The sequence below is a fragment of the Trematomus bernacchii genome, unplaced genomic scaffold (assembly GCF_902827165.1).
Source record: "Trematomus bernacchii unplaced genomic scaffold, fTreBer1.1, whole genome shotgun sequence".
NCBI lineage: Eukaryota > Metazoa > Chordata > Actinopteri > Perciformes > Nototheniidae > Trematomus > Trematomus bernacchii.
Window position 1 is genome coordinate 6923123 of NW_022987582.1, and position 12872 is coordinate 6935994.

The following is a 12872-nucleotide window of genomic DNA, read 5'->3' on the forward strand; positions in this document are numbered from 1 at the left end:
CCACTTAAACTTGGCTAAACTAGCCCTTTAGACTACAGCATAACCCCCCATACCCAAGGACCTCTGTAATCTGCTTGGGAACCGGGCTACATAGGATACACGCACGCACACACACACACACACACACACACACACACACACACACACACACACACACACACACACACACACACACACACACACACACACACACACACACATACACATACACACAGTAAATCACAAACACACCCACCTTCCCTCCACGGCCTGGATAAGTGACTAGCCAGCAGTGGTAGCGGCATGTCTGTGTGTGTAATGACATCCTGAGGCACACTGCTCTGTAATTTAGACCCTCTGCGCCCCTCTCAAAAGCAACTAGGAAATCAACCAATTACAGTGCTGGGCCTGTTCTGTCATTTTTCTTGGTCCAAATATGGTGTTTTTTTCCTGGCCATTCTGGTTTTGAGCAGCCATCACACACACACACATATATGCATGGGCACAGAACAGCTTTGAAGAAAGAGGGCAGGGTGGAATATAGGCTAGCTGATTTCTAATCACAGTCCTCTTTCAACTTGAGTGTTTGGTCTGTTTGGTGGCTCATGGTTGTTGCAGCTGTGTCAGAGCTATGCCTCCCTCCTATTGCTTCTGATGTTTTTTGGGGAAAAAAGACCAACTCAAAAACTTCAAATTCATCGTATGAGCTCTATGGTTAAACAATTTAATTTGGCTCATGGAGGAGCCCTTTAATATGTAGAAATTAGTGGACAAGTATATAGATACAAATGAGTAGTTTGATAGACGGATACATACAGTACAGACATATGTACATATAAAAACTTGCTTAAAACATGCTCAAAGGACTTATCTCTGTCATGAGTCTTTGTATGATGTGTCAAACAAGTAGTGTAACCTCTTTCTATAATTCCTATTTACTACAGTCACATTCTAGGCTCAGTTGTACTGAGAATAGATGGGAGCAGCAGTGCTGAATGTATCATTGTCAGGGAGAGCTACGCCAGGGTCTTTGGGGAGTTTAGATTGGCTCGGCCAGGGCCTTGTGGAATAGATATGTTAGAGTCGTTTGTCTTGACTCCCGGACAGGGGCGTGTGCAGATTTTAAGGCCAATGGTAGCACTCGGGTAATTGTCGGAGCACTGTACGGAGCGGCAGAAATGCTTTTTTGTTTTTTTATTTCAACACAAATCTTGAGTCTTTTTTGCTTACTGTCTGAGCTTAAATTAATACCTGATAATAGTAATTATTAAGGATTAGTCACTGTCAACTGAGCCGGAAATGTTTTTGTTGGGTTGATTTTTCAATAATGATTATTTCACAATTCTTGGCAATGTCGCATTTAACTTTCGATGACTGGATCCACTTAAAGTAGGCTGTTAAAACCACGTTCCCACACAAACCTGTTTTTGATTAATACATTAAACTTGACTGAACAAGACCCGGCTGCTAGTGCACGTAAAATAAAATCCACAGACCAGTGTATATAGGGCATAAATTAGTGGAGACGGATATCAGTTGGAGGTTGCTCTGGTGGCCGCAGTGGGCTTTAAATAGAAAGGAATCTGTGTGTGCCTGCGCGTATGTTTCTTTTTCCACATGCAGGACACACCCTTGGATCTTCTGGTCAGCTCTGCAACAACACAGCACTTATTAGCCAATATTTTAGGACGTTTTTGAGTGACAAAGGAAGTTCCTTAATTTACTTAATACTAAGGCTTGCCTGTCAAATGAATGTAGAAGAATATTAAGGCCTGAAATTCAGTTTTGGGTCAGTGTTGTTTACCAGTTATGTTCTGTTTTTCCTTTTGTTCATGCTTTGTAGAAGGCCCCTCTAAGATGTCAACTCTATAAAGTGACTGATAACTTCAACAGACTTGAGATGGTTTAGATTTAGAAAATACTTCTTAAAACAACTGTGCAACTCAGCATTATGAACATCTTCTAAGAACAATTTTAATCCATAGTGTATTTTAAATAATTGATCATGCTAAAAAATACTCAGTAATATCAGAAAACAGACAGATATGCAATGGTGTTCAAATACACCTTACATATCCATCTGCAAGTCAAAGTTGAGAGGTGCCAGCAGCCTGTTCTCAGCTGGTGTTTTTCCCACTTGTTAAAGCTACCTGTCTGGTGTGTTTATGGAAACTCACAGGTTGTGTTCTGATGGTTTTCTGTCAGCCCTTCAAAGATAAGAAGGGTTAACAAATGAAGCTTTGCACGGAGCTTAGACAAACATGCTTATTCTGGCTGAACGTGCCTTGGACATGTTCCGAACAATTGTGTTTCAGATATTGCATAAAAGTATGTACACACACTAAGAGCGTCATCTCCATACCTGTGATGTTAATCATGAGGCTTGTTGTTTCTGGAGAAGGTGAGTCAGTATTTGCCAGTTAACTAGTCATCTGGCCTGCCAATGAGGCAACATGTTGCCAGCTAGCAAAGTAACTAGTCAGCTAGTTTACCAGCAAGTATGAGTAAAACTGAGAGTAATCTTTCACCAAGCATCCACTCAAATCTTGACCTTTCTTTAATCTTCAGCATTATTTTATACTGCAATTTGTGAATACTGTGTGGTTAACCACACACGATAAAAAGCAGGTATGAGTTGGGAATTTCCCATAAGCCCTTTTTCCATTTGAGTCTGAACAGGGTAGATCCCACATTGATCCCTTCATTGACCTGTAAGTGCGGCAAACTGGGCTCAGGGCTGCTGAGCCTGGACAGATTCCAGCGGTCTCTAAGTAATCAAAGAGACATTCCTCACACAGCGGGGCACGTTTAAGTTTGAACTTACTCACACGCTCACAATACATACAGACACTATCATTCATACTTAAGTGTTCAAATTACCAGGATGTAAGCTTCATAATCTAACATTTGTACACATTTAGTTTGTGCATGACTGCGCAGAAGGTGTTTTTCTCTCTCTACCGAGTCAAAGAAGATCTGATAAGTTTATCATCTCATTTCTTTCGTTGCTTGCCAACACTTGTACATACAACATTGCTGTTGTTGATCAGCCAATTGTGTTCACGTAATTTGACTGATTTGAAGTACCTCTACTGCTAATTAGTTTCTCCTTTTTTGTAGAGCTTTATTTATTAAAAAACATGGTATTGTAAATTGTTTCACATCAGTAAAGTCAGTGGGATTTTCATACTAAACCTCTCTTTTCTCTCCAGGGCGACGGTGGTTGCTGTGGCGGCTTTCCTCGATGCCTTTCAGAAAGTGGCCGACCTGGCTACTAACTCACGAGGTATGAATAAACTCATGTATTTATAGGCTTGAGTGTATAAACAGTGGTCTTCTACGGCAGAATTATCCCTTAACTCTCAAAGGAAACTGTGTAATTTCCACTCTTAGTAGCACGGTGCCTCCAGGGTTAAATCAGTTAACCCACTGTTGTCTGGGCACCTATGTGTCAGTATGTCTGTCTGTGTAGCCCCACTGTGCAAGTCCAGTCTTTCACCCCACTGTGCTGAGAAGTTGTTTGCTTTATCGTATGGGTAGTAAATCCGTCACCATGCTGTTTGAAGCTCTGCTGCTGGCTTTGTCTTCGACCTCTACCCCCTTTCTTCCCCTGCTTTCTGCCCCCCACCTCTGCTACATCTGGACTTTCCTGCAGAGTCGGTTTCATCTCAGTAAGAGAAGGGAAGAGAGAGTGAGAGCTCTCATCCCTCTCTTTCTCCACTCCATACTACTAATACTATTAATAGGAACTGAGATGGGCACACACATTCATCACCTTGCTCACTGCAGAGACAAAGAGAGAGGGGGGGAGAAAGATTGGGGTGTACAGGGAGTCATCATTCTCTCTCTCCCCCTCGGTCCAAATGTTTTCTGCAAAGGAATCCGAGTCAGTCAGCTGAAGAGCGTTGCATCACCTTTCATCACCTTTCATCACGCTCCCTCCTCGTTCTCTTTACATTATTGTATCTTAGCTAAGCAGTATCACATAACGCTCTTATCATGAGGTCGTGCTCCGGTGCTCAGGCTTCGCTGTTCACCTGAGCTCCTCAGCATAGAGGCAAGGATAATGTGTTATAATGTTGCTGACACACTGCTATCTCTATCACAGATGGATAACATGTCCAAATGATAATCGTGCCATAATGAGTCCTAATTACCTCGGATATATTTTCCTTCAGGCTTCAGTTGTATATCTTTGCACATTCCTAAAATGTTTATATAAGCCATATACCTCCTGTATAGGGTCTAATGAGGGGCCCACTCCTAATGCCTGTAAGCCTTTCCTTTTGCTTATACTTTTTCTTAATAATGCTTTGACAGCATAATAATGCAAATGGTTTTTCACATTTTTATCATGTATTTTTATTTATATTTTAAATATTGTAATTTGGAAAAAACTACCAGTTCATTACCCTTCAGCTTAATTTACTTTGGAAGTAGCTCAAATATCCAGAGAAAGGACAAATTGTGGCTACTGTTTTAAAGGAAACGTAACATAGATCTCACAGCAAGGCCTTTTTATGTTGTGTTAGGTGAGTGAGTGTTTTTGGCCTTCTTGTTTGAAGTTTTGATGTATTGAGCTCACCCAAGGGCCTATAAACAGTTCCTAGAAGGAAAGGAGAGTAAGACTGAAAGAATGTTTTTCTCATTACCTCTAAAGTTAACCTATTTTTAAAGATACTAGCAATATAGTTTTTGGTGGTTTGTGGTCTCGAGAGGCTTCAATAATTGGATAGGAGGTTAGGTCAGCCCACACAGCGGCACATTATATATATTTGACAAAGAAAGAAATATGTAATAACTTCATCTCTGCAGTGTAATGTACTGTCGACTCATCTGTCACCAAACCAAAGTGCTCTGTTGAATCGTACTGTACAATAATGCACATGTGATGGACCTCTAGACATGCCCGGGGTCTCCGCCTCTACTCTGTGAAGATCAGCTTACTGTATTGTTCACCTACAAAGCAGAAGAGCAAAGTATGTTTTCTAAAGACATGGCTTATGTGTCTCTGTGTGTGTGTGCATGCATAATACAGTAGCTTTGATGTTAAAGGGCATGGGCATGTCTTTGTGTCTAGATCAGATATAGTACTGACTGAAAAACAAAAACATTTACTCATCATGAGACTTTCTATATCTTTCTCCATCTTCTTACCCTCCTGTGTGTCTTCAAGTCCTAACCTGTTTACTACAGAAATCACCATAGTAACACCATGGAAATCAGGTGTTTGTGAATCAGAGGTGTTTGTGTGTGTGGTAGGGGCTTAATTGAAAAAGGAAACGGCCCTTCTGCACCCTACCACTACAGCATAGAGACCGCCAACTTGTAATGTTCTTATATAATGATAAGGCGAGGCACACAAACAAAGAGTTACCCAGAGATGTGACGGTGCATGTTTTAAAAGGCGCCAAGTCTCCTAATCAGGAGAACAAAGCTTCCAGCCACCTTTGAAAACTGCTACTGTTATATTGCCTTGTAGATATTGGCAGTGATGATGGCTCATAAAGGGTGATCACTAGACTCTGCAGACTTTGATATGTGACAGCACTTTTTGTATTAGTGTAACACTGAAGCAGCATAATCAGAAGCTTGAAAGACACTTGCAAGGGAGGGAGGCAAAGCTTGATCCTCAACTGCAATGTTTGAAGGTTCATCTTTGTTAAAATGTGCATATGTGAAAACATTTTATAAGGCCTTTTTCATTAAAAAACATTCAGTGGGTGAACGTTTTATCAAAGAACACTCTAACCGTATTTGATTTGTTAGGCTTTTGCTCCAGAGCCAAGTCAAATGTTGAGACACTGGTGGCTGTCTGTTTACCTCACCAGGAGATGTGTAATTTTCATCATAGGTTAAATATGTGTTAACAAAACAACAACCCATCTCAACTCTTCTCAATGATGTCATTAAATTCAGTCTGTTAAGATGCACGAAGATAACGGGAAAACAACTTATTCGCCGAAGCTGACCTTTTGCCCAAGACTTCCCTTTGAATTTATAAATACCTTAAGGCTTTTCACCAATTTGTTTTGATATCTTTCTTTCAAGAATAAATAGTTCCACTTTTATAACATTTAATGTTACTCAATGTCATTATCAGTGTTGAGAGGCTGTTTGAATGACTCTGTAAGACCTGCTCAGTGGATGTTTGTTATATTCAGATACAGTTTATCCTAATGACATCCTTGATAGTGTTCATACTGAAGCATATCTCATCCATTCATTCAAGTGAATCTAGCTAAAGAAATGTACCTTAAACATTGTGCAAAAGCATTTCTCTCTTTTCACTCTTCCTTTGGTAAAATAGCTGAAAATCCAACTACATAAAAAAAAATATATATATATATATATAATAATCTTTTAAATATACAGCATGTAGATTCAGTAAATATTTACTGTCATTAACATAGTTTGTTTAATGTAAAACGCATACAGGATGTTAAACAATCTTTTAGTTCAAACATCAGTAAATGCTCATTGATGCTCTCACCACGGTTGTGTTGTAAAGACCTTTTACTGAGTAACGGCCCAGTTAGTTTGTAGCGTCATATCAGATGTTGCAGGCTGTTTGTTTTTTCATTTGTGATTCATTTTAACTTATTTAGGAAAACCAGATGCGAGACTAAACAGAGGAGAAAGATTTAGCAAAAGTTGGACACCGGGCCAGTTTTTGACGAACATGGACCAGCACTCAATTATAGTATAGTAAGGGTTAGAATAGGAATGAGGATTTAGATGCAAGAATGAATGAGTATTAGCAAAATAAACTCTCTGAGTGCCTCTCTTTATAGTCAAGAATTGTAACGGTGAAGTCCTGTATTACTGGTTTACAGTTGAGTGAAATAAAATAACTGGAATGCCAAGTGGAGAAAGTTTGAATAAAAGAAAGAAAGACTTAAGACTCTACAGACAAAGCCTTTCTGTTCCTCTGTTGTGCTCAAGTATCCAGTGTATTGGAGAGATGGTGAACTCAGCTACAGCAGACTGGGTTTGACACGTTGGTCGATCATATAAATACGTACAGGATCATTTTTTATAGATTCAAATGATAATGGTCAGAGAGCTATATACTCATAAACAAAGATGCTCACACACCTCTACACATTGAACTGCACTAATTGGAAGACCCGTACATGTACAGCCACACGGACAGAGGATTAGCAGAAAGCACCTGTTTGGTTGTGCTCTGTAGGATTTGGACCTTCTCTGTGCACAAAGGGCTCACTTTGCTTTGTAGTCTCAGTCTGATGAAGTACATTGAAGTTGCCTCTCGTTTCTACTTGTATTCCAGATGTGTTTTGAACTTCAGCTCAATGTGTCTGCATAGTTTTTATTTTTCAAGTTTATTCTAACAAGGTCAGGGTTGACTGTACTATTTCATACGGATTCCATTTGTAAAATAACACTGCCCTTTTTCCTTTGTTTCCTGAGTCATATCCCTGTGGACATATATTCACCCACTTGTTTGTTTTCTGCCTTCCTCTTTTGTCTTGCAGCTTTGTTTGTTTTAGCCGTAGGTGCAGAGTATGGACAGCTTAGCGTTGGCTAGTCCATGTACTTTCCAAATGGATCAGAGCATTTTTCAGTATGGTCTAAAGCCCTGATTCTCCCACAACAAGTTTCTAAGAAGTGACCTGAGTTCACTTTTAACACTGGTTAATCATTAAGAAAGTTTACCATAAACACCAGCTCCAAACCGCTGAATTGTGTTTGTGCTGTGAAGCAGGAAACTAACATAAACACGGATAAATGGGGAAAAAAACAATAAATGACCTTATAAACTCAATGTAAAACATTTGCGAGAGACTAAAAGTTGTGTTTACAATGTGTTGACCTCACTTTTTCTTAATCGTTGACCCATGACAGAAGCTTATACCACATCTAAAATGTTGTTAGTTCGCTGTCTTCACAATAATCCTTTTCACTCACTCACTCATTTAATTAAAAATGATAAAAAAAGATATTGTTTGTCTGTCACAATAAGAGGGTTATCTTACTTCTCTCTTATTTTGTCACTTATCGCAGACTTTCCTTCTCTCTTTTCCATGGATCGCCTTTTCATTGACCTTCATTACACTTTGACCCCTTCTCTTTTTTCTCACAGTTCTAGTTCGTTTTTAACCTTGAACCAGCACACACATCTAAAAAACGTTACATCAGACACACGCCTGTATTCATTTTCTGATGCCACTAACACACCAGGGCACTCGCACCACGCACCCACAGAGTGCTGAGAAGCAGTGTGACCGTGTTTGCTCTAATGGGTCTAATGAGTCTATTTGATTTAAACTCATGTGTGCCACATCAACGTTAATGATTAAACATGTTTTGGGTCTGACTTGATAGAAGTGATCAGGCCACATTGAACAATGTCCAAGAGACTGGTAAATAAGCAGTTACCAAGAGGTGTCTACGAAATGGCCGTAGGGGAAAAATGTGATGCTCCAATATTTAGTTATCTCCAAACTCAATAAGCTTTCAGTGGAAGCTCCTATGATTTCAACACAACACTATTCTTGTTCCAGCCTCTCATGACTTCTCTGCATAGTGTTCAATTTCAAAATGGAAAAAGTTCACAGTGACTAATTTACCTTAATATTTCACAATTATTAAGAAGAGTCGGAGCATATCCTTAACAATAGCTTTAGTTGTGGTGCACGCAATAATGATTTAATTAGAAGGAAAAAAATAAAGACATGCTTGAAGCACTCGATTAGTTCAACTTGATTAGTTAATTGTATGAAGTTAAATGAGCAGAATGACTCGCATTGATTCAGATCACATTCGGTCCATAATCTCCTTACTTTTTTATCACCTTCCCAAATTTGACTTCTTGGCTGTTTATAAGTAGCCCGTGTGGGGAGCCCTCTAAAATCCAACAAGTTGTTTTTCTGCGTGAGAGCTCAGTTGTTTTCAGAGAATCATGCTGTTTCTAAAATACAACCATTTCTTTCCACCATGTCCCATGCTAGGTTACGATGCAGTGTAGAAAACAATTAATGATGGATCTATTGAAGTACAGGCTGCAACTTTAAGTAGAAGAAAAGTACATGCTGCATACTTTTCATTAAGTACTTCTGCTTTTCCAACAAACACACTTAAGATTTTGTACAATTATTGCGTAAGGCCATGCTGATAGCTTTGAACATGACTTGATATTTTGTAATCTTCAGTTCAGCTGTACAAGACAAAACCAGAAAGTCTCAACTATATGTTCTCCCGCTGAAAACATGAAACTGCACTAGTCATTGGTGAAGAATGAGACAAAGGCCTTTTGAGTCCATGAAGAGAGTGACAGGGAGAGAACAGATGCAGAAGAACAGAGGAGGCAGAGGAATAATCCGTTCTCTTGTTTCATCAAGCGCCATTTCATTTTCCATGTAGATCCCCTCTTTCCTTCTGATTTGTATCAAATTATTCTTCCGTCATAGTTTCCTTCTGGGTATAATGGGTGTGTGTCTGGGTCTGTTTCTGTGCCTGCGTAATCATCTTTTTTTAGCTTTTGTGTCTGTTGTGTTCATAACAGTAGAACAGTGCTACCTATTTGTGGTATTCCATTCAGCAAGTGAGTGCAAAAGTGACACAGTGAGTGTGTTGTGAGATTTATTTTGCTTACACTCAAAGTAACAGCTGACGGCAACCAGGCTGCATATGGAGATGAAGTCATTCGATACAAGGAGAGCAAATAAGGAGAGCAGATGTTAAAAATAACACAGAAATGCAATTTTGACCCTTTCCAAGAATTACATATTTTGAACTAAAAACAGAAGGATTAATAATACATAAGAAAATATTCTCAGTGGCTGTAAACTTTGAAGGAAAGGAATATTGTGACCTTATTAAGGTTACCAGACTATAGTATGTTACCGCTATGCCTTTTCTTGGGAGACGGAGCAAGTTTTACGATACTAATTACATGTCTTGTTAGAGGCTTCCTTTGACCAATATTTAAATCCTTGAGTCTGACCCTGAAAGCCACTGTTCTTGCTTATTGAATGTATAAAAAACGTTCACATACAATTAATGCAACACCCTATTTCTCACGACAACCATAGCATAATAGTTTGTTCACACAGATGTAAAAATAACCAAGCCTGTGTCGCATGTTGGCTGGCAGCTGTCAGGACACCGTCTGTGCATGTAGAGTGAGTATTTGTGTGTGTTCTTATACAGTGTGTTACCATGTCTATATGTATGTGTGTGTGTGTGTGTGTGTGTGTGTGTATAATCTAATCCCAGTGGCTCTGTCAGCAGCTTCAGTGTTGAGTCTGCTTGAACACGCCTGACTCTGTCGAGATGAAATAGACACCTGCCACACAGCTAGCATGTAGAAGCCTGTTGGACCTATTTGGACCTCAAAAAGGTTATTAAGTTGTGCAAACATGTTCTTAGAGCCGATAATTACTTGAATCCCATGTCGTTATTGAGATTGTTATGAGCAGGAGAAATGAATCATAAACAGAGCATTACATCACATTCAACACTTCCATATCACTAGAATTGTGAATACATGGTAAATACATGGCTCCTCATTTGTATTTAAAATGTAATGTTGAAATCATGTTAAACATTTTTTTTTTTTAATAAGCTGTTTTAGCACAGCTACTTTTAACTTTGTAGCCTACAAGAAGAAACTACGTAATGGTCTCCATAGACCTCGTTTTCCCAAGGATTCCAAGTGAGGCATCTTATTGTCCTGATGTAGACGTCTACTGTGTTATGTTATGCCCTTTTATGAGTACGATAAACCGGTACTACTGTCTGTCCAGATGAATGCCAGCTATTGTTGTCAATGATGCAGTCTTGTTGTCATTATTACAATAATTGCTGTTATCAATCCATACTTCCTTTATTACACTTTCCCTTCTGTTATTTGACTCACCAGGCTACTTGAACCTGTGGTGAAAATAAACGCCAATAGACCGTTGACTTGAAAAAGCCCATTATGTCTAAGGAAGCTGAAGCCTTTATAACACTTTTATGCTTAGTCTCAGATATTGAGAGGCTGAGGATGGGGCTTCGGATTTGATATGCTTATAGTGAAGCACTGGTTGCTTTGCTCGATCACAGATCAAGGTTGACAGGTTGAGATGATTTTGGCAAGTTCTCTCATTGCCCAATATTTTCCAGGTTGCTTTGAGAAAAAGTAGCTGTGCTACATACTTCTGACCTCGATGCACTGCCTAGCTTCAGCCCATTGTATAACCTCTCCCATTTACTTCAATGGCTCCCCTCCTTATGGAATAGCTTAGTTCCACTGAGGCCCCGGTGTGCCTACAATGAGTTCAGCACACGGAAATAACTTCCAATTTAGAGTTGTGTAGGTTCTACATGTTGAACTATCTGCAGTGTACTTTTGTTTCAGTTTTACCCCAACATGTCTCTGAAACTGAAAAAAGATAAACTACAGAATAGCAGAATACAAACATATTGCATACATAGTTGTCCATGCTGTGTTTAGCCGAGGTTGGGGGTAAGTGGGGCAGTAAAGATGTCTCTATAGATTTACCTTCTGCTATTTGAAGTCATCTGGTAATACACTTGGTGCCTCAGTTAATGCAGGGTAGAAGCTGTCACAACTGTTGTCTATTATCTATGCCTGTCACTATTAAAGCCATGGATAACATTCATATTATATCTTCCTTTTTAACTTTTAAATCCAGGTAGTTGATGATTGAGTGTATTAAGTATAAAGATATAGGATTAGCAGTCGGTGTACACATGAACTACAAACTGTAGATCTATGTTATCTTTGAGTCTGAATTAGTTCTATGGGAGTACAAAATCAGACACGTGTTGACTGTTGTGTGTGTGCAGGGATTTGAGCTTGTGGGTGCTGTGTGTGTACATACTGGCAAACACATGCTACACATATTCTTGTGTGTCCTGGTTGTTTCTCAATGAGGTCTCTGTTCCCTCTTTCTCATCCCCTTTTACTGAGTGACGCTGGGCCATAATTACTGTGAACTAGCACAGATCCAGCCTATTTGAATTCAAATTAATCCAGACTGAAATTAGAAAGTAAAACACTTGTTTCTTTTGAGCTGCTCACAGGAACACTTGATGATCCTCCAAATGTCACCTGGATGCAGATTTACTGTTACTTGAATGCCTCCAAGACAAAAGTATAAATGTCGGTTAAGTGATCACAGCCACATTGGCATTCAAATCCAAAACTAGAATGCTCTGAACTTGAGACTTTTGTGGAACAGACATCAGTCTTATTCGGTCTGTATTTTGCTCATTTCTCTAAGCCGGCTCTGTTTGCTGTGCCATGGACAGAGCCCCATACAGCTCGGCACAAAAAAAATCAGGCCCTTTCCTCTTTTCCCCTCTCAGTTCATGGCTTGGCCTCTTTAGATCCTGAACTAGCCCACTGTCTCAGTGCCCTCTGTGACAGGGCTCTGTCCCCGTTTTCAGTTTCAGTCCAAGACCAGTCTGGGTGTGCACGTTTCCTGCCCTCTGTCCAGCACAGACCTAGATCCCATCCCCTGGACCAGCTCCATGCTCAATCCAGCCTCTGTTCTCTCACCCTGACCATACCCTGGGAATCTTACAGATCACTGGAACCAGCAATTAAATCAGTTAATGGGTCAAATACACAAGGTCACAAATAGACTCACAGACTAATTCAAGCTTGCACACCCTTGTGTGCACATGCACACATATAAATACACAAGTATAGTTTCAACTATACAGACTAAAATATTTAATAATCTCTGCCCTCTAACACTCATATACAATAGACTCCTCAGGCTTTTTCTGGGGCTGGTCTTTCTTTCTGCTGTCGAACTCTTTTGTCACATCTCATGGCAGACTCAGTAGTCTTGCCATTTACTTTGCTCTATAAAACACATTAACAGAAAATACAACAGTCTTTGAAGTGTTTA

The 12872-nt window shown here is 39.7% G+C and overlaps 1 protein-coding gene across 7 annotated transcripts in view; it reads left to right on the plus strand.

Annotated features, from left to right (window-relative positions):
• The window catches only part of LOC117480283 (protein MTSS 1-like), a 49364-nt gene that overhangs the window by 3897 nt on the left and 32595 nt on the right, over nt 1-12872 (plus strand). For all 7 annotated transcript variants that reach the window (XM_034127559.1, XM_034127560.1, XM_034127564.1 and 4 more), the window contains one exon: nt 3192-3265. In XM_034127559.1, coding sequence (XP_033983450.1) covers nt 3192-3265 — 74 coding nt within the window. The remainder of the gene's footprint in view (nt 1-3191; nt 3266-12872) is intronic.